This window comes from Cryptomeria japonica, chromosome 3 (genome assembly GCF_030272615.1).
Source record: "Cryptomeria japonica chromosome 3, Sugi_1.0, whole genome shotgun sequence".
NCBI lineage: Eukaryota > Viridiplantae > Streptophyta > Pinopsida > Cupressales > Cupressaceae > Cryptomeria > Cryptomeria japonica.
The window spans coordinates 628,242,294-628,255,493 of record NC_081407.1 but is presented as its reverse complement, the minus strand read 5'-3'; the positions used below and the strand labels follow the sequence as shown (position 1 = coordinate 628,255,493).

The window sequence follows — 13,200 nt, the reverse complement described above, 5'->3', positions numbered from 1 at the left end:
AAGTTAGGAGAGATAATATGATGTTGACTTGACAACTTTTGAACCATTACTCTGATTTTTGATTAATCCTTCTTAAAATCAGGGCTAAAATCAGACTAAGCATGGTCTGAGAAAACAATCATCAGAGTTGGATTGACTGAGAATCGGTGAAATTCATGTCTAATTTTGAACTTAAAGCTGGAAGTCTGACCTAGGAATACTTCTGCAAATTAAAATCAGACTCAGAATATTATGAAAATCTTGAAACTCAGTCTGTTTTCATTAAAATCAGACCGTAAGCTCATTCTGAAAACACAAGATCAAACTCAGAAATTTTCCAGAATTTGAAATCAAACTTTAAAAAACTTTAAACACCATGGAATTAGGACCTCGTGGAGTGAAAATGAGATTGGAAAGGATTTTGAAAATAAGAATTAGACCTTATGCAAACCGTGGATATCCTAAATCAAACTTAGATAACTTCAAAATTAGGTCTGATCAGACCTAAAAAAAGGTCCCAAAACTTGAAATCATACCTTTCAATCATTCTGGAACTTGAATTTGAGACTCAGAAAATTAAATTTTTTGAAGAACACATCCTGTTTTTAGGAATTTTCTGAGATGAAAATCAGAGTAGGCAATTAAATTCAGACTTCCTTGCAACAATTAGGCCCGATTCAAGTTATCCCTGCATCACAATCACAAGAAATACCCCTATCCTTCTGATAAAATTCGAAAACTAGGTGTCCAGCAGTCATCTATTAATCTGACAATAAGAATTTAGACAGAAAAGAGAGAATTTGGAAGGCAAGATGTCAGAATTCCTCTTCAGAAGCGCTTCAGACCTGCAATAAATGAAGGAGGTTCTCAAAGAATACTGGTGAATGCCTTGAATTCCTGTTGAAACCTGCAATAAAACTCCTAAATTGCCTAAGAAAAACTTGGAGAGACTAAGAAAGTTTGAATTCCTAGAAAGAAGTGTGAATAATGAAAGGCCAATGCATACTTATAAGAAATTGGAATTCCTTGGGTGAATTTGTTTTTTTGTTTTTTGAATTTTTGAAGGATAATGAATGTGGACACAATTAGGCTTCCAATTTTAACTTTCCTTGTTTTATTGTTTTCTTTAAAAGCTTACTGGCAATTCTTTTTTTTTCTTGCAAGCTTCTCTTCTAGAAATCTTTTTGCGTTATTCCCTTTTCGATTTAGCCAAGTTCAAACTCTTTCCTTTCATGATTTGGGCGAATTTCTCCTTGTACTCAGCTTTTTTTATTTGAAATTTTGAATAATTTTGCCTAGGCGCACTTTGGTTATGCTCAAGGAAGTTTGCCATGGAGACGAGATTTTTTTAAGGAATTTAGGAATTTTTTGAAGGAAATTAGGAATTTTTCTTTTCGATCAAGGTTCTAGACTTAGTCAATTTCTTGTGATCTTCAATCAGCTTTTTAGAAATTATCCTTTGGATTCGAGAGTTATTTCATACTTAGTGCATTCAAGATGAATTCCTCTGACTTGACTTTTTTCTTAAACCTGAAACAGGCCAAGACCTCAAAAAAGCAAAAAGCAACTTTCCAAAAAAGCAACTTTCTATTTTTAGAAAAAAACAGGTCGAAAAAGAAGGTTCCTAGATTGGCCCCAAAATGCCAAAAACAAAATTTCTAAATTTAGAAAAAAGCAAAAAAAGAAATCTCCTAGAAAATAAGTTAGAATTGACCCCGAGAAATTGCGATTTTACTCCTTCTACCTTTCTGAGCATATCTGTAGCATTAAAACGTTCATTCAACCATTGCTTCCTTTTTTTGGCTCTAAAGACTTCTCCGAATTTCATAAAACTTGACTCATTTGCAGAGGTGAGAGATTGAAGAGAAAACCCTAACCTAAAAAGCAAAAAAAAAGGGGGTCCCCATTTGCAATGGGGCGATGTATGAAAATCTCACAATAGGGATGCTTTGTCTTGTTGGACATGCCCATTTTGGCATTTCTTGGCGAAGCTACCTATTAGTATTTTGTTGGCACTGGTGACAAATCTTGGTATCACCTTGGTCAAATGATGCCATTTTTCCAAGTTTTTCCTTCTTAGTTCTGTTTGGGAATTCTGCCAACTCGGCATCTTATTGCTCTGCTTTTCGTGCCTCCCCAATTGCCATGTGTTGCCCTTCAATCCACTTGGTCTTCTAGATTTTGCAAAATCCTTCTGCTTTTTGCTAGTCATTTTTTCATGGAATGATTGATTTAATTAAATTAATACAATATATATTAATATTATATATTTTTTACATTGTTTTTACCAAACCCAAATGAACCCAAAACCCATTTTCAAAATTTTGTCAAACTGGCGAACTGGGTTGTCGAACGAGAATCTAATCCCAAACCCGAACTAGCAACTTAGATTTAATTGTATTTCTAGGCCTGATAAAAAGGGGACATTTCAGTGTGCTCATCAAGCACTTCAAATCTATATTTCGCTGTTGTTTCTAAGCTTAGTACTTAATTTGCAGCAGGAAACATAAGTCACTTTTGTGATGTACAAATTAGTATATATGTTGATAAATTGAGGATTGACATGCACATACATTTGTAAGAAGAGGGAACACTTATCTCCCCACATCAATGTTTAGGTAATTACTCACAAATGGGGTATTTAGGGACATTATACATCTAGCAACTTTATAGTAACCCCAAAATCTAGATGGAGTTCTCCATCCCTAGGGTGGATGAAATTAAATTTGGATGGGCCTCGAAATACAATTACAGTCAACTTGGTATGGGAGGAATACTAAAGTCCTCAACAAGATCATTTATGGTATATTAGATGCATTATTTAGGTCTTCAAACCAACCATATGACGAAATTGCTTGCACTTGAAGGAGGCATTAAGAGAGCTAAGAAAATTCAGATTGACCATTTTCTGATTCCATGTGGGTCATATCTAATACTCAAACCCTTAGAAAATTTAAGTTATGACATCTTAGAGAAATTGGAAAATGAATTGCGTTATACAAGATGTGTTTGCATTACTCGGAGGCTTCAAAGAAGTCTCAATCTAGCACTTGGTGAAGTCTAGCATCAAGGTTGTTGATTACCAAGCCAATGAGGAAATAAAAAATGTTGATAGATGGGAGTCAAAAAGTTTGATTGCATTTATAAAATTCCTCTGATGGTAGTAAGGCAACTCAAACATGAAGGATTGAACACAAATAATCATGTCCAAAATCACTTCTTTTAAGTTGAAACATTTCCTTTCAAAGGAAGAACCTTCCATATTGTGATGCATAACCCCGCTCGCTTAGTTTCGAAGTCACTTCTCCCAAGCACAATGAAGGACCTCTCACCAACACTTATTGCAGATAGCATTATCTTGTCTATTATCCGAGGACTTTGAGTGACATTTGAATCAGCTTTAAAGTTGTCAAGTGATAATAATAGCCAAGAGAAACAGTAAACATATGAAAATGGGATTCAAATAGGGAATGTTGCACCTCCAACTATCTTCACCCAGAAAATAGTGTAAGGCATGCTTAGATCCTCTATGGCATCTTATTGCCAAATCTGAATTACATTGGTGGGTTCCTATGAGCATGACAAAGTGGAAGATAGGGATGCTAAGTGGTAGTTTACAATACATTTGAAAACCAATAATGACTGCTTAAGGGAAAGTAAACACAACTTAAATCCAAAATTGGAACCATACTGAAAATGGTCTTTCACAAACTAATATCAAGTGTAACATGAAAAATGCCTCCACAATAGGCGCAGGTCTCACATTCCCATGTGGACAAAGCAAGACAAAAATATCATGCAAGTGCAGAAATCACAAAGGTCATCCAAATATCCAACAATAGATTTTAGGTTTAAATGCATATTATGTAAACATAAGGATTTATAATGTCGCAAATCAAGAATTGGAGGAGCCGAAGGATAGAAACAACAACAATAGTAATGGCAGAATGTTAGCCAAGATTATATTACAAAGAGTTGAGTTATTTTATGTTAGATACCTTTGTATTGGCATTAGAGCCATCAAACTAAGGCTTTGTGTGATGTCCCCACTTCAAAATAGAATTTAATAATAAATGATAATAATAAAATCAAAACATTAAAAACTAAATTAAAATATAAAATAATATAATTAATTATGATAAATAAAAAATTAATTAAGTTAATGAAAAGTCAAAAGACATGAAAGGAAAAGTTGCGACTCCCTGAACAATGAGATATAAAAGGGAGAAGAGAACCTCATTTGAGAGGGAGGATAAATTGGAAATGAGAAGTGCAGATCTGATTTAAATAATAAGTGCAGATCTGATTACGAAAGATTGTGTCTCTTTCAAAGGGTAGAAATAATGAAGAGTTGCACTCTTTTAAAGGGTGCTAATGGTGAAAGGGTATGTCTCTTGCCAAAGGGCATACATGATGAAGAGGTGTGACCTCTCCCTCAAATTGAGAGATATAAAGGTAAGGAATCAAAAACATCTAGTGACATCACCATTGATCAGATCAGATCAGATCAGAATTGTTATCAAGTTACAGGCAGTAACATCCTTGTTCTGGGTGGCATGCATGGGGATGTGCTTAATATTTATGCTAGGTATATGAACCCTGATAAAGCTGTTATGTAGGATCCAGTAATAATATTGTTATAAACTGCAATATGTATGACAATCATACTTAATATCATATATATTCATAATACATGAGAAGTTAGTGTACTTATGGTCTTAATCATGTTATTACTGTTAGTATTTAAGAAGATGGGGATGAGATGTTCCAAAGAGGGGTAGTCTAAATCCAAGCAATAGGTTAAGTCCCAAGATAGGGTGGGGATCAACGACCCATAAGCTTTGAGGGTATAGACCCACGATAGGTAAGGGCTTGGATCTGTAAACTTTGAGGGAACCTATTGTAGTTGGTCTCTAATCGCTTTGGTAACATACATAAACCTTTCTCCCTTAAAATTGAAGTAGTAGTAGGGTTTGATATCTATATTAATAATGATATTAATCATCTAATGAGGAAAATAGATAAGCACTTGTTAATAACTAATTGAAGAATATCAATCAATTTTAATATATTGAAATAGATCTGGTAGGGGACATTACAAATGGTATCAGAGCTATGATCCTGCCATCCTATAGGGTAACGATGAATCATTGAATCATTCTAGTCAATAAGAAGAAATCTGACAATACGTGTATTCACGTATATGCTTCGTGTTTGCAATTATCCATGTGTATGCTTCGTGTTTTTCATGTGTATGCCCCATGTTTTGATTCATATTGGTAGATGACTTAGTTTGAGAAAGTTAAAATTGACATTGCTTGAGGACAAGCAAATTTGGGAGGGGTGGATTGTAATGTCCCCACTTCAAAATAGAATTTAATAATAAATGATAATAATAAAATTAAAACATTAAAAATTAAATTAAAATATAAAATAATATAATTAATTATGATTAATTAAAAATTAATTAAGTTAATGAAAAGTCAAAAGACATGAAAGGAAAAGTTGTGACTCCCTCAACAATGAGATATAAAAGGGAGAAGAGAATCTCATTTGAGAGGGAGGATAAATTGGAAATGAGAAGTGCAGATCTGATTTAAATAATAAGTGCAGATCTGATTACGAAAGGCTGTGTCTCTTTCAAAGGGTAGAAATAATGAAGAGTTGCACTCTTTTAAAGGGTGCTAATGGTGAAAGGGTATGTCTCTTGCCAAAGGGCATACATGATGAAGAGGTGTGACCTCTCCCTCAAATTGAGAGATATAAAGGTAAGGAATCAAAAGCATCTAGTGACATCACCATTGATCAGATCAGATCAGAATTGTTATCAAGTTACAGGCCGTAACATCCTTGTTCTGGGTGGTATGCATGGGGATGTGCTTAATATGTATGCTAGGTATATGAAGCCTGATAAAGCTGTTATGCAGAATCTAGTAATAATATTGTTATAAACTGCAATATTTATGACAATCATACTTAATATCATATATATTCATAATACATGAGAAGTTAGTGTACTTATAGTCTAAATCATGTTATTACTTTCAATATTTAAGAAGATGGCAATGAGATGTTCCAAAGAGGGGTAGTCTAAATCCAAGCAATAGGTTAAGTCCCAAGATAGGGTGGGGATCAGCGACCCATAAGCCTTGAGGGTATAGACCCAAGATAGGTAAGGGCTTGGATCTGTAAACTTTGAGGGAACCTATTGTAGTTGGTCTCTAAGCGCTTTGGTAACATACATAAACCTTTCTCCCTTAAAATTGAAGTAGTAGCAGGGTTTGATATCTATATTAATAATGATATTAATCATCTAATGAGGAAAATAGATAAGCACTTGTTAATAACTAATTGAAGAATATCAATCAATTTTAATATATTGAAATAGATCTGGTAGGGGACATTACACTTTGAATCAGCTCATCATCAACCCTCTCACGATTGCAATTATGACCACCTAGCTTCTAGTGGATTGAGGCGAAGATGATATTTTATTTTTTTAATCCTCAAGTGGATTTGCCATGCCACCAAGCTATAATAAATACCCCCCATCAGCTTATTCCATTTTCCCATGATCATGAGGATAAGGACAAGTGCAGGGCTATTGGAAAAGACTGCATGCATCAATCCTTTATTGCAAACTGGTATCCCTATAGAGGGTGATGTCCATGTTATATGATGTTGTATTGGACACATACCAATTGGGTTCTATGTTTTGTTAGTTCCTTTCTGAGTGAGGTACCTAAGCCTTGAGTCATGTTAAAGTGACCTCTTTTTCTTATATTTAAGATTGTATCATAATTTTAAAAATTGCATGAATTGCTCACACATTTATAATTATTTTTGTTCTCTCTTGTTGGTGCATTATTTTATTTTTGTTTTAAGTTAATTACTTTGTTGCATATTATGCAGCTAGGATAATATAAGCTTGCTTAGGTAGGTATCTACATAGGTAGATTGCATTTGTATTGGGGACTTGCACTTACTAGTTTGGTTGAGATATTGTGTGCACATGTGATTACATCTTATCCCACATTGGTTGTACATTCACATCTCTTGGTGGTGTATACTGTATTCTATGTATGCACACCTCTTGCTCTCATATGAGAAATTCAATCTTAGTAATCATATCTCATGTATCTCTTATTTATATTGCATTCTTGAATAGAATAACAGTATTCTATCATTTTAGTCTATTGGTTTCTTTGTGATCACCTTTAGCTTTCTTGATCTTGGGTGGCTACCTTCAGAGCCAATTCTTACATCTCTGACTTTTATAATAATATGATTTCAAGGATAAGCTGTCATGTCCCCTTTTCTAATTAAATTAGGTGGGAACCCATTCTTTTATTGCCCATGGGCTTAGAGGATAAAGTCAGGAAAATAATTTAATAATAATATTTTAAGTTGGTTCCAGTAACTTTGTTTTAAAACATTGTAAAGGACTATTGAAATATTATTATTATTATTATCATAATAAAGTGACCATCTAAATGGGGTATTATAAGACCTTACGCTATATTTTATTAAAAAGTGTTTTGAATACTTTGGACGGAATTTTCCAAGGGAAAATGGATATTCAAATTAAAGGAGCCAAAAGAGGAACTTGTAAAAGGAAGATAATTGCTCATAGAAAATCATCTGTTGTTATCAAGAACTTGGGAGTCTAATTAATTTGTTTTTTATTGTGTGGTTTGAATATTATATGCATACGGGTTCAACTGTACATTGTTCATATCAGTAATTTGTAAGTACTCAGCTGCTGCAATATTAGAGCATGTGATGTGAAGGGCTTTCATAATTAGTATTTATTACTGCTGTTCAGTAGTTGTTATTGGTGTTCAATAAAATACTTTCATATGAGATGTAGTAATAACATTATAACAGCAATGAATGCATTCTACATTATGTGTTAGGGCTTCAATCAATAGTTTGCGTTCCTATGTGTGGAACAGTCATATAATTGTAACAGTTGTGAGGAGTTAAGTTTTGGTGTCGTGGTTTCACGAGTAAACATTCTTGTATATATATGTTTGATCTGTTAAGACATAGACAACATCAGTTTGCATGTATTAAGTGGCAGTTTGCGTGTTGAGCATCATTGCTATTTATATTGGAAAATACAGTGTTTTAATTATATTCAGAAAATTCATAGTGTATAATTCCTTGGCATGTTCAGTGTATTCTCTCACCTTGCCCTCACAGGATCTTAGTGATTATAAAGTGGAAAGTTCCCGATCTTAGCCTAGATAGGAACCTCAAAAATTTGAAGGGTTTTGTAATACACTAAAAAGTGACATTACATAGGCCTCCTCTTAAAGCTAATCGGAAATCAATCCTTGTTCAAGATTAATCACTTCTAGTTTTTGATTATTAATATTTGAACCATCAGATGTTTGATTTTGTGTTTCATATTCCTTAGAGATTGAGATAAATGTTACCACTGAAGCTTTTTCTTGAATTGAATGGAACTGGAGATGGAGTTGATACAGACCCTGCATCAACTTTGCCTACTGTTTTGGCTACATAATAAATTTTCTTTTAGGGATTATTTATATTTGGTTAAAGCATGTCATTTGGCAAATTGTTTTTGTCTTTATTTGGACTGGAATAGTAACAGATCTCTAATACGTTCATGCTATGTCCCAGAGTTGCCAGTCATGTTGTCATCAAAGCTACTGCCTGAGATGGAATTGGAAGAAACATCTAGGAGGCAACAAATTCTACAAGGAATATCAAGCCTTCCTGTTCAAATACAAGTTGAGAAATTAAAGGTGCTGAATTTAGCATCAACTGAACATGTAATTCATCTTAATATAATTTAGGAAAGGGTTGATAAAAATGACAAACTTTGTCAGATGGTTTACAAATAAGGGACATATGTAATCCTGACATGTTTCTATTTAAATGGTTCAGAGCAGAATAGATGCAATTGCAACAGCTTGTAATAATGCTGAAAAGTGTATATCTGAAGCTCGCAAAGTCTATGGGCTGGGAGCACGCCATAATCCTGGAATTATTCCTCAATTAGACAAACTTCAGGCCACAAAGATTGATGAGCAGGAGAAGCTTCTTCGATCTGCTGTAAATTCTGGTGAAGGTGAGGTGTTGTTTTATTCGAGATCTTTTAATAATTTATCTGTTTTTATCTATAATTAAGTTTCACAAATACATTCTTTTCTGGAAATGAGAAGAAACTTACCACCCTGCATGTGGTGCAATTGGCATGCTAAGAGATTTCTCAGAGAGGTCAGAGTCTCTCCCTGTTATATGTGCATCTATCACAAGCTGGGAAAGCTGAATGTAATAAATAGAAATATATCCGATCTACCGTGTTCATAAAATTTCAAACTGTGACTTGTTTACAATTGAAATTAGAACTTTGAAGATTATTCCCTTCCTTTCTCTTGTAACCACCGCTTCAGTGAATGGATTTGATATAGTTGTTCTATGAACATGGTGGTTCACTATTACCAACCAAGGTAAATCAAGTGCTGTGCCATTTTTATACAATAGTTGTTGGGATTCGTGTTGGTTCCTTGCTACATTGTTTGATCATTGTGGATTGGTTTATGTTGTTCATTAAGATATGGTATACAGAAAAAACATAAAAATCAATGCTAATGCTTTGCTTCCAGCTTAGGGGACATATAGACCTCTCGTCACATGACATATTGCAGATTTTTGTGGCCCGTGGCCTAGCTGGAGACCAGGTTCCTAATAGATTTGTAGCAATAGGCTCTCCTATAAACCATAGCAAGTCTCTTAGAATGTGAAAACCCAATCATCTTATCTTCTTTTACTTCCATTTAGTTGTTTAGCTTCCTAGGTCCATTGAGCCTGCAATTTTCCCTCTCGGACTTAGGGTAGCAAGTTTGGTACACTCAAATCCAACCCTCGTAAAATTGAAATATGGTAGTGATAGCTAATGGTTCTGCTGAATTAACTTCAATTTTAGTAGTAGAGACATGGGTAGGGTATAAATGGGAAATTATCAACTTGCTCTATTTGGCATTTATCAGTTTTCATCATTCACACTCACAATTACTGTTCTCACATTCTTTACATATGGATTGATGATGACAGTCAACCTCCAGATAAAAGATATTTTGGAACAGACTTTTGAACTAATAATAGACAAATACTAGGTTACCAGGTTCGCCCCCCTAGACCCCTGGTACTGGTCCGGGGTTCTGGTTCGGTCCGCCTGTGGTCCAGACAGGGTCCGCGATTCACAGGCCTGCTTCGGACCAGGTCGAACCCAGAGGTCTGACAGCCCAAAAATGGTTATTTTTTTTGCAATTTTTTTTTTTTTGAATTCCACCACATAAAAAATTAAAATATAACCCTAAAAGTGAGTTTTAAAACATTAACTTGGCTCATTTCGCACAAGCAACATGACTACAAGCAAGGGGAAACAAAGATGTGGGATATAGAGCCAGAGCATACTGATTTGGATGCTTTCACTTCTCAGCTTCTTGCATTTGATGACTCATATAGTGAGCAAACTTAAAGGGCAAGTGCAAGTGTAAGTCACATTGGCATTGGCATTGATTCATCTAATGTCAATGTCAATGCTGAAGAGGAGGAGAATGAGGATGATGGATTAGAGAATCCATTTGATGATCAAACTTTAAATTGTTGAAAGTTGAAAGTTGAAACAATGATACTTGAATATTTTATCATTTTGATATTAAACTTGATGTGTATGATGCTGTTATGGTATGATCATGATGTTATGATTACAAGTCTATGTTGGTTTTGTTGTTTATATGATGCTATATGACATGCTAATCTTAATTCATGCTTATAGGCTGCATATATATAATTTTCATGTTTTTGTACTAACGAACCCAAACCCCTTTTCAAAATTTTGCCGTACCGGTGTACCGGTTCTTCGAACCCGAACTGATGCCTGAACCCAAACCGGCAACCTAGGACAAATACAATCAAAAGCTAACTATAGAGCGGCAGGAATTCAGGAATAAGATCGGCCAGTAAAGTGCTAAAGTGATAGGAGCTTTCAGGCAATGTAAAATTTGTTTTAATGAGTTAGGACAATCACCAACAAAACAAAACAACAATTTCTCAATGTTTATTTTTGTAATACAAGACACGATGGTTACAGAGGATTGGTCTCTATCCTATTGGCAACATCATTTAGATACTTATCCATTTTCTTCTGTCTTGCTACGTCTTCTCTGCCTAAATTGCAATGATTTGAGGATCTCTTTCCTGACGATTTAGATACCTTTGTTTCACCCTTCTTCACTGATCTCCAAAGCCTTTGCCCTTATGCATTTTTGTTCTACTAAAACATCTTTTCTTCTTGCTCGATTCCTACCCTTTGTCATGCATCCAACTTCTCTACTATGCGTTGGTTATCTGTCTCCCCACAAACTCCTTTCCACCCATATTGAACTGCCCCTCTTCTTTGCATCGATCTTGTCTTCAACTAATCTCCCACACCGTTTTGATAACCGATGCAAAAAAAACTGATTTCAAACCGAGCCAAATAAATGAAATTGAAATAACAACATAAGAAAATTAGACACTGTCCGATGCTCCTGTATCTGGCGCCCCAGGTGACAAAAAGATCCATGCGTTTCGGCGGATGAGGTCATTAGCATAAATGATTGCTTCTTTCTCTTCTTCCAGGAACAGCTGTCATCTTTTTCCAGCATTGCTGGACACTTCTCTTCTCGCTACACATGAATTGACATTCATGATTTGTTGTTTTCCTCTAAAGTATTTTTGCCCACTTAATCACACACAAATAGATACAAACGATTTTATGAAAATTAAAGATATCTATATTGTTTTAAGCGCACCCCTTGACCTTTATCATCTTCCCTTTAACTACATCAAAATCTGCTGCATCCTTATATAAATCTGCACCTACTATCCCATGCTCTCCTTCACTTTCTTGGACTCTTATCATCCCAAATAAAAATGGAATATCATATGCACAGTGTGCAAATAAATTTAACTCTCAATTCATCACTTCTGTTGCTGTATCTTTAACATTAATATTCCTCTTCTCATCTTTATCAGCCATCTTTTCTAGCCATTCTTTTTCTATTGCTAATATCCGCAACAACAAATTGTCTTTGTCTTCCACATACTCTTTCACTGCAAGAATAGGTGAATCTTCTGCACTGAAAATTACATCTTCTGCACTTTCTATAACCTCTAGCTCTGTTACAACTTCTGCTTCTTCCTTTTCAACTACTTCTTCTTTGTCCTCTCCACTCTTCATGCCTTCATCATACCATGCCTTCGCTGTCCGCTCTTGCTTCTCATTGCTCTTTTCCAACTCTCATGTTGTCATGCTTCCAACTTTTCCAACCTCACACTTATATTCATAATCATGAATTAGATCTTCCTGTTTCGATACTTGCCCCATCCTCCTCATACCATGGGTCTTCTTACACTAATCCTCATCCTTCTCACTGCTACAATCCTTTGCACATACTCGGCAATCTGCATTCACAATTCTTCATTCCTCTACCTGCAGGTCCTAGCATAGCTACCTCCTATTCGGCATTCAGCCTACACACTCAAAACCTCTATAGCTTTGATGCCATTCTGATGACAGTCAACCTCCAAATTAAATATCTTGGAACAAACTTTTGAACTAATGATAGACAAATGCTATTAAAAGCTAACTACAGAGCAACAGGAATTCAGGAATAAGATCAGCTAGTATAGTGCTCAAGTGATAGGAGCTTTCAGGCAACATAAAATCTGTTTTAATGAGTCAGGACAATCACTAACAAAATAAAACAACAATTTCTCAATGTTTACTTTATTTTTGGAGTACAAGACACAATGGTTACAGAGGATTGGTCTCTATCCTATTGGCAATATCATTAAGGTACTTTCTCCATTTTCTTCTGTCTTGCTATGCCTTGTCTGCCTAAACTGCAATGATTTGAGGATCTGTTTCCTGACGATTTAGATACCTTTGTTTTACCCCTCTTCACCGATCCCCAAAGCCTCTGCCCTCATGTAGTTTTGTTCTACTAAATTGTCTTTTCTTCCTGCTCAATTCCTACCCTCTGTCATGCATCCAACTTCTCTACGAAGCGTTGGTTATTTGTCTCCCCATGAACTCCTTTCCACCCATTTTGAACTGCCCTTCTTCTTTGCATCAATCCTGTCTTCAACTAATCTCCCACACCATTTTGATAACTGACCCAAAAAAAAACTGATTTCAAA

The 13,200-nt window shown here is 35.1% G+C and overlaps 1 protein-coding gene across 3 annotated transcripts in view; it reads left to right on the top strand.

The window, feature by feature from the left end:
• LOC131033030 (mediator of RNA polymerase II transcription subunit 8) overlaps nt 1-13,200 on the top strand; it is a 186,641-nt gene that overhangs the window by 82,326 nt on the left and 91,115 nt on the right. For all 3 annotated transcript variants that reach the window (XM_057964146.2, XM_057964147.2, XM_057964145.2), the window contains 2 exons: nt 8,629-8,753; nt 8,896-9,079. In XM_057964146.2, the coding sequence (XP_057820129.2) occupies nt 8,629-8,753; nt 8,896-9,079 (309 nt within the window). The remainder of the gene's footprint in view (nt 1-8,628; nt 8,754-8,895; nt 9,080-13,200) is intronic.